Genomic DNA, 9,179 nt, shown 5'->3' with positions numbered 1-9,179 from the left:
AACCAGGTTTTGGACCTGGTCATGTACCTGGTTATGAACCTGGTAGCGAGGGCACTCACCCCCAAAACACCCTCCAGGTAGGTGGACCTTGACCACTTAAAATCCATTACACAACCAAAACACCTGCAATAAAACTGTCGGTTAAGTGAATAGATTTAACGTCTATTTTGTTCGGGTTGTGGATAATGACTACCTTATCTAGCCAGGTCACTCAACTGATATACCCCGATGTCATCTCACTATTTACACTTCAAACGTACAAGCTTCATGGTAGCCTGGGCATCTCCACGACACTTCAAGCCTAAGCTGTAAGCTGAGGCTCGACCCAAGTGTTTGTTCTTAAGGAAAATGAGCGATGCTCGGTAAGGCAGACCTTTAGGGTGGGGGTAGAGGACACTAGTATCGACAATGTTGTTATGTATAACCTTTAATCTAAGGAGGTCGTTGTTTAGCCCATGGCCTATGAGGATAGTCTGACTACCCACTAGTGATAGTAGCTTGTTGTGGACATCCCGGAGTCGCGTAGTAACACCATCGAACTCTTTCTCGGTTAGTCCTGAGTGTTTGGTGTTGTAGTCTATGACTGGAGCATCAGGTAAGATCAAGGTCTCATAGACTGACTTGCTATTACAGTCCACCATAGATATGGCTGCAACATCCATTCCGACTGAGGTGTGCACCATCTCGCAGTCCATTGCAAAGATAGATTCCTTCCTAGCATGGCTTTGCTGGGTATTAATGAAGCCAATTAAATTATCTGGATCAATTTGATCAGATACATGTCTTGGAGCGGTACAGCATGGCTGAGATGACACCTTTCCACGACAGCAGTAGTAGGTAGGCACAGTACCGGTTGACAGCTTAGCCCAGTGATAATTGCAAGGCTCAGGTGAGATGAGATTCCCTGCAGCATCAATGCTATAAGATGTTTTGCAACGCTGGCAGGTACGCGTGTTGAAATTGTTCATGATGTTGTAGTGACTCGCTGCTCTGTGAATCACGGCTCTTCCTGGCTGAGAGTGAGGCCGTGGGTAGCCATAAGTATTTAAGTCTTCCTCTGTGAGTACCATTTCCCTCATGCGATGGTACAAGAGCTTGGTCATCATATCTGCCATTCTGTCCCGTCACTGCTTCCCAACCTGCAGGAATAAAAATTCTGTGAATAAAACTCTGCAGACACAATCAAAACACTTGTGCAACATTTGGGTATCTTCATTCTGGAAGCATTTCATCACCCAGTGGTTCTTCAGTCCAATGCAAAAGTGGATGACGAGGAGTTTGAGGTAATCAGTCCCTCAGCCTGGAGTCAGTGTGTCCAGAAGTCACTGGCTGGTGACATGTTCACACAATAAACACCCAAATGTTGGAACAGTGTCTTCAACTTGTCAGTTTTCTATACCATACTAGTTCCCTGGTATCCATGGGGATGTGTTCCAAAACTTACCTTGGACGACCGGGGATAGTAACGAACCTTATATATGAAGCATTTTCTCGTTTACATACATACCTATGATAGTTTAATTAATTACAATAAGTGGAGAATTATCACTTTATTCACTGATGGGAACCACTTCAAGGCTTCTCTTAGATTTTGAACAACTGTCACCATCACAAATTTTGGGCATTATAGTTAGTATTATGGTAAATTGAGGGTTAGTTTTATGCCATGTTAAACCGTGGATAACCGAAACCGTGGATACAGGGGTTCTACCATACTTATATGTTAGAAACAGGGGTTCTACCATACATTAGAAACAGTTCCGCAAATATACAAAAATCTAAGATTTTTATGTTATTTATGAAGGTAAAATGCATTGACAATGCATAAATCAATATACACAGCCTGAGGTTACCACGACTCATAAATATAATACCATCACTACGAACTCACAGAAAGGGTGGTGAAGCTAGGCTGTACTTGCCATGGGTTCGAAACCCACTGGGTCTGTGGTTTGGGAGGTAATCAGTGAAGATGTAGGGAAAAGGACCACTTTATCCCTATAACATAACTCCATCAGCAGCATCAATAATAATAATAATAATAGTATTTATACCTACATGGTACAACTTATACAGACCATAGCTCACAACAATGACATACTATATAGAAAGTTCCTGGTTATGTACAGCATTTCCCACAACTTAGGTTAATTTTGTTCCCAGGATGCCACCCACACCAGTCATCTAAAACCCAGGATGCCACCCACACCAGTCACCTAACACCCAGGATGCCACCCACACCAGTCACCTAACACCCAGGATTCCACCCACACCAGTCACCTAACACCCAGGATGCCACCCACACCAGTCACCTAGCACCCAGGATGCCACCCACACCAGTCACCTAACACCCAGGATACTACCCACACCAGTTATCTAACACCCAGGATTCCACCCACACCAGTCACCTAACACCCAGGATGCTACCAAAACCAGTTATCTAACACCCAGGATGCCACCCACACCAGTCACCCAACACCCAAGATACTACCCACACCAGTTATCTAACACCCAGGATTCCACCCACACCAGTCACCTAACAGCCAGGATGCTACCCACACCAGTTATCTAACACCCAGGATGCCACCCACACCAGTCACCTAACACCCAGGATACTACCCACACCAGTTACCTAACACCCAGGTACCTGCTTACTACTAGGTGAACAGTGACAGCAGGTGTCTTAAGAAAACACGTTCTTATGTATCCACCAGTATCGGAGATCGAACCATGGACCTCAGTGTGCGAGATGACCGCGCTACCAACCCAGCCACGGGGTTAAAACACCAGTCTACAGGTATTTGATTACCAGATAAACCCACCTTTATAACTCTCACTTCTGCATGACTAGATGTTTGTATGGTGAGACTTAGGTGCACTTATGTGCTCTTAGGTGCACTTATGTGCTCTTAGGTGCACCTATGTGACATTTAGGTGTTCAATTACTCCCCTGTAGAAAACCTGAGGAAATTAAAACTGTATCGGAGTATCAGACAGATTCCAACCACACAACAGAGCGAGAAACTAATGTGAAGGACCTGGGAGTGATAATGTAAGATCTTACTTGAAGATCACAACAATGTATCTACCACATCTGCTAGGAAAATGATAGGATGGATAATGAGAACTTTCAAAACTAGGGACGCCAAACACGTGTTGATTCTCTTCAAATATCTTGTTCTCTCTAGGCTGGAATATTGCTGTACACTGTACAGCCCCTTTTCAAGGTGAAATTGCTGACCTGGAGAATGTACAGAGAACTTTCACGACACACATAAGTATGATAAAGCACTAAATTACTGGGAACGGTTGAAGTCCCTTGATTTGTATTCCCTGGAATGCAGGCGAGAAAGATACATGATAATATACACTTGAAAAATCCTAGAGGAATTAGTACCAAACTTGCACACGAAAATCACTGTCTATGACAGCAAAAGACTCGGCAGGAGATGTAACATTCCCACAATGAACAACAACGGTGACACCAGTACACTGAGAGACAACACAATAAGTGTCAGGGGACCAAGACTGTTCAACTGTCTAACAGCATACATAAGGGATATTACCAATAGACACCTGGTTGTCTTCAAGACCCCTGGTTGTCTTCAAGATCCCTGGTTGTCTTCAAGACCCCTGGTTGTCTTCAAGATCCCTGGTTGTCTTCAAGACCCCTGGTTGTCTTCAAGATCCCTGGTTGTCTTCAAGATCCCTGGTTGTCTTCAAGACCCCTGGTTGTCTTCAAGACCCCTGGTTGTCTTCAAGATCCCTGGTTGTCTTCAAGATCCCTGGTTGTCTTCAAGACCCCTGGTTGTCTTCAAGATCCCTGGTTGTCTTCAAAACCCCTGGTTGTCTTCAAGACCCCTGGTTGTCTTCAAGATCCCTGGTTGTCTTCAAGACCCCTGTTTGTCTTTAAGACACCTTGGTTGTCTTCAAGACCCCTGGTTGTCTTCAAGACCCCTGGTTGTCTTCAAGACCCCTGGTTGTCTTCAAGACCCCTGGTTGTCTTCAAGACCCCTGGTTGTCTTCAACACCCCTGGTTGTCTTCAAGACCCCTGGTTGTCTTCAACACCCCTGGTTGTCTTCAACACCCCTGGTTGTCTTCAACACCCCTGGTTGTCTTCAACACCCCTGGTTGTCTTCAACACCCCTGGTTGTCTTCAACACCCCTGGTTGTCTTCAACACCCCTGGTTGTCTTCAACACCCCTGGTTGTCTTCAACACCCCTGGTTGTCTTCAACACCCCTGGTTGTCTTCAACACCCCTGGTTGTCTTCAACACCCCTGGTTGTCTTCAACACCCCTGGTTGTCTTCAACACCCCTGGTTGTCTTCAACACCCCTGGTTGTCTTCAACACCCCTGGTTGTCTTCAACACCCCTGGTTGTCTTCAACACCCCTGGTTGTCTTCAACACCCCTGGTTGTCTTCAACACCCCTGGTTGTCTTCAACACCCCTGGTTGTCTTCAACACCCCTGGTTGTCTTCAACACCCCTGGTTGTCTTCAACACCCCTGGTTGTCTTCAACACCCCTGGTTGTCTTCAACACCCCTGGTTGTCTTCAACACCCCTGGTTGTCTTCAACACCCCTGGTTGTCTTCAACACCCCTGGTTGTCTTCAACACCCCTGGTTGTCTTCAACACCCCTGGTTGTCTTCAACACCCCTGGTTGTCTTCAACACCCCTGGTTGTCTTCAACACCCCTGGTTGTCTTCAACACCCCTGGTTGTCTTCAACACCCCTGGTTGTCTTCAACACCCCTGGTTGTCTTCAACACCCCTGGTTGTCTTCAACACCCCTGGTTGTCTTCAACACCCCTGGTTGTCCTCAAGAGGGAGCTGGACAGACACACAGTACCTGACCAGCTAGGCTGTGGTTCCTACGTTGGCTTACGTGCGACCAGCAGTAACATCCTGGTTGATCAGGTCCTGATCCACCACCAGGCCTGGTCATGGACAACCCCACGGGGGGCCTTAACCCCCGGAACCCCCCCCCTCCAGACATACACAGAACACAATTCCTTCAGCACAGCTACAGAATAATTCCAAATATCCACAACAGTCGGTCTCCATAACATCAAATCTGTCAAATTCCAGCCTAAGCGTAAGACCTCATAGGCCTATCAGAAATACCAGTGCCAGGCCTAATGCTAGGGCTTAAAGATGACACACAAACAATCCAAAATTAACCTATGGCTTAAACATAGCAAACAGCACACGCCGCTTATCTATACCTGCTTCCAACACCTCCACACAGCGACTGACTCCCTAGTAAGACCACGTCCCACAACGCGCTCACGTCTGATACACGTCTCAAACACCTCAACTTACTCACTGGCAGTATTGATTATGTAGAAATGCAACACAAGACGAACATTCTACACCCTTCTTCATGTACAATGTATATATCTACACGGTACAACTTATACAGACCATAGCTCACACCTATGACATACTATATAGAAAGTTCCTGGTTATGTAGAGCATTTCCCACAACTTAGGTTAATTTTGTCCCCAGGATGCTACCCACACCAGTCACCTAACACCCAGGATGCTACCCACACCAGTCACCTAACACCCAGGATGCTACCCACACCAGTCACCTAACACCCAGGATGCTACCCACACCAGTCACCTAACACCCAGGATGCTACCCACACCAGTCACCTAACCCAGGATGCTACCCACACCAGTCACCTAACACCCAGGATGCTACCCACACCAGTCACCTAACACCCAGGATGCTACCCACACCAGTCACCTAACACCCAGGATGCTACCCACACCAGTCACCTAACACCTAGGTACCTACTTACTGCTAGGTGAACAGTGACAGCAGGTGTAAGGTAACTAGCACCCAGGTACCTACTTACTGCTAGGTGAACAGTGACAGCAGGTGTAAGGTAACTAACACCCAGGTATCTACTTACTGCTAGGTGAACACTGACAGCAGGTGTAAGGTGACAAACACTTAGGTACCTACTTACTGCTAGGTGAACAGTGACAGCAGGTGTAAGGTAACTAACACCCAGGTACCTACTAACTGCTAGGTGAACACTGACAGCAGGTGTAAGGTGACTAACACCCAGGTACCTACTTACTGCTAGGTGAACAGTGACAGCAGGTGTAAGGTAACTAACACCCAGGTACACTTACTGCTAGGTGAACAGTAAGGGTGTAAGGTGACTAACACCCAGGTACCTACTTACTGCTAGGTGAACACTGACAGCAGGTGTAAGGTGACTAACACACAGGTACCTACTTACTGCTAGGTGAACAGTGACAGCTGGTGTAAGGTGACTAACACCCAGGTACCTACTTACTGCTAGGTGAACAGTGACAGCAGGTGTAAGGTGACTAACACCCAGGTACCTACTTACTGCTAGGTGAACAGTGACAGCAGGTGTAAGGTGACTAACACCCAGGTACCTACTTACTGCTAGGTGAACACTGACAGCAGGTGTAAGGTGACTAACACCCAGGTACCTACTTACTGCTAGGTGAACAGTGACAGCAGGTGTAAGGTGACTAACACCCAGGTACCTACTTACTGCTAGGTGAACACTGACAGCAGGTGTAAGGTGACTAACACCCAGGTACCTACTTACTGCTAGGTGAACAGTGACAGCAGGTGTAAGGTGACTAACACCCAGGCACCTACTTACTGCTAGGTGAACAGTGACAGCAGGTGTAAGATAACTAACACCCAGGTACCTATTTACTGCTAGGTGAACAGTGACAGCAGGTGTAAGGTAACTAACACCCAGGTACCTACTTACTGCTAGGTGAACAGTGACAGCAGGTGTAAGGTAACTAACACCCAGGTACCTACTTACTGCTAGGTGAACAGTGACAGCAGGTGTAAGGTAACTAACACCCAGGTACCTACTTACTGCTAAGTGAACAGTGACAGCAGGTGTAAGGTAACTAACACCCAGGTACCTACTTACTGCTAGGTGAACAGTGACAGCAGGTGTAAGGTAACTAACACCCAGGCACCTACTTACTGCTAGGTGAACAGTGACAGCAGGTGTAAGGTAACTAACACCCAGGTACCTACTTACTGCTAGGTGAACAGTGACAGCAGGTGTAAGGTAACTAACACCCAGGTACCTACTTACTGCTAGGTGAACAGTGACAGCAGGTGTAAGGTAACTAACACCCAGGTTCCTACTTACTGCTAGGTGAACAGTGACAGCAGGTGTAAGGTAACTAACACCCAGGCACCTACTTACTGCTAGGTGAACAGTGACAGCAGGTGTAAGGTAACTAACACCCAGGTACCTACTTACTGCTAGATGAACAGTGACAGCAGGTGTAAGGTGACTAACACCCAGGTACCTACTTACTGCTAGGTGAACACTGACAGCAGGTGTAAGGTGACTAAACCCTCACGGGCCACAAGGGGGTCTCCGGTTGGGGGGGGTCCTCCCTAGAGCTCCCATTTCCCTGGGATCTAGAGCCCTGAGCTTGGGAAAAGCTTAAATAAGCTGTAAACCCTCATGGGCTCTGCACTAACCTGCTAGCCAGGTAGAGCCAGGTGGAACTTTGTAGAGCCTTGTAGTACCTTGTAGATCTTTGGTAGAGCTTGTAGAGCCTTGTAATTCTTTTTAGAGCCTTGCAGAGTTTTGTATAATTTATAGAGCCCTTTAGAGCCAGGTAGAGCTTTGTAAAGCCAGGCAGTATTTTGTAAACTAGGTAGATCCTCGTAGAGCCAGATAGATCCTAGTAGAGCCAGGTAGATCCTCGTAGAGCCAGATAGATCCTAGTAGAGCCAGGTAGATCCTCGTAGAGCCAGGTAGATCCTAGTAGAGCCAGGTAGATCCTCGTAGATCCAGATAGATCCTAGTAGAGCCAGGTAGATCCTCGTAGATCCAGATAGATCCTAGTAGAGCCAGGTAGATCCTCGTAGAGCCAGGTAGATCCTAGTAGAGCCAGGTAGATCCTCGTAGATCCAGATAGATCCTAGTAGAGCCAGGTAGATCCTCGTAGATCCAGATAGATCCTAGTAGAGCCAGGTAGATCCTCGTAGATCCAGACAGATCCTAATAGAGCCAGGTAGATCCTCGTAGAGCCAGGTAGATCCTAGTAGAGCCAGGTAGATCCTCGTAGATCCAGATAGATCCTAGTAGAGCCAGGTAGATCCTCGTAGAGCCAGGTAGATCCTAGAGCCAGGTAGATCCTAGTAGAGCCAGGTAGATCCTAGTAGAGCCAGGTAGATTCTCGTAGAGCCAGGTAGATCCTAGTAAAGCCAGACAGATCCTCGTAGAGCCAGGTTGATAGTCGTAGAGACAGGTTGATCCTCGTAGAGCCAAGTAGTTCCTCGTAGAGCCAGATAGATCCTCGCAGAGCCAGGCAGATCCTCGTAGAGCCAGACCGCACTAGTGCACAGCTCTGAAAGTGGTCTGTGGACCGTCTCAGTAGACCGGTACACGTACGGTCCGTGTGACTGGCTGCCAGGAACGGTCCATATGGCCCAATATGGCCCTTAAAAATGCCATAATACACTGACAAGGGCCAAGGCTCTAACATGGGCCATAGACTGGGCCATTGGCCATTCTAAATCCCCAGAAATAAAATTTATACCACAAATTCCCATATATAAATAGCTAAATTAAAGAAAAAATATCACTTTTAAAATTAATTTGGAAATTATTTCTAAAGTTAAAAACTTAGAAAAAAAATTGATTAATCGAATTTTTTCCTCCATTTTGGAATGCTGTGTTGGTAGTGACGTCACACCGCGCGCCAGCAAGCTTGTTTAAGATACTGAACCGCTTGCTCCTGAAGAACAGCATTATTGTGTTGAAGAACACAATAACAGTGTTGTAGAACACAATATAACAGCATAACAGTGTTGTAGAACACAATATAACAGTATAACAGTGTTGTAGAACACAATATAACAGTATAACATTGTTGTAGAACACCATTTAACAGTATAACAGTGTTGTAGAACACGATATAACAGTATAACAGTGTTGTAGAACACAATATAACAGTATAACAGTGTTGTAGAACACAATATAACAGTATAACAGTGTTGTAGAACACCATTTAACAGTATAACAGTGTTGTAGAACACGATATAACAGTATAACAGTGTTGTAGAACAATATAACAGTATAACAGTGTTGTAGAACACAATATAACAATATAACATTGTTGTAGAACACAATATAACA

General features: G+C 46.1%; 1 protein-coding gene across 2 annotated transcripts; it reads right to left on the bottom strand.

The window, feature by feature from the left end:
• Positions 1 to 7: 7 nt before the first annotated feature.
• Positions 8 to 8,570, bottom strand: LOC128704754 (RNA exonuclease 1 homolog). Of its 2 annotated transcripts, none has more exons than XM_070081333.1 (2): positions 7,514 to 8,570; positions 8 to 1,139 (listed from the first exon to the last, which is right to left on the bottom strand). In XM_070081333.1, the coding sequence occupies exon 2, from the start codon at positions 1,113 to 1,115 to the stop codon at positions 240 to 242; it is 876 nt and encodes a 291-aa protein (XP_069937434.1). In that variant the 5' UTR covers positions 1,116 to 1,139; positions 7,514 to 8,570; the 3' UTR covers positions 8 to 239. The 2 variants fall into 2 exon arrangements, with proteins under 2 accessions (XP_069937434.1, XP_069937435.1); XM_070081334.1 differs by lacking the exon at positions 7,514 to 8,570 and adding an exon at positions 5,229 to 5,294.
• Positions 8,571 to 9,179: the final 609 nt, after the last annotated feature.

The sequence above is a fragment of the Cherax quadricarinatus genome, unplaced genomic scaffold (assembly GCF_038502225.1).
Source record: "Cherax quadricarinatus isolate ZL_2023a unplaced genomic scaffold, ASM3850222v1 Contig2364, whole genome shotgun sequence".
Taxonomy (NCBI): Eukaryota; Metazoa; Arthropoda; class Malacostraca; order Decapoda; family Parastacidae; genus Cherax; species Cherax quadricarinatus.
This window is presented reverse-complemented; position numbering and strand designations above follow the sequence as displayed.

What these genes read in the sequence shown, in the direction of transcription:
- LOC128704754 (XM_070081333.1), bottom strand. Translation starts at nt 1,115, where the DNA reads ATGGCAGATATGATGACCAAGCTCTTGTACCATCGCATGAGGGAAATG.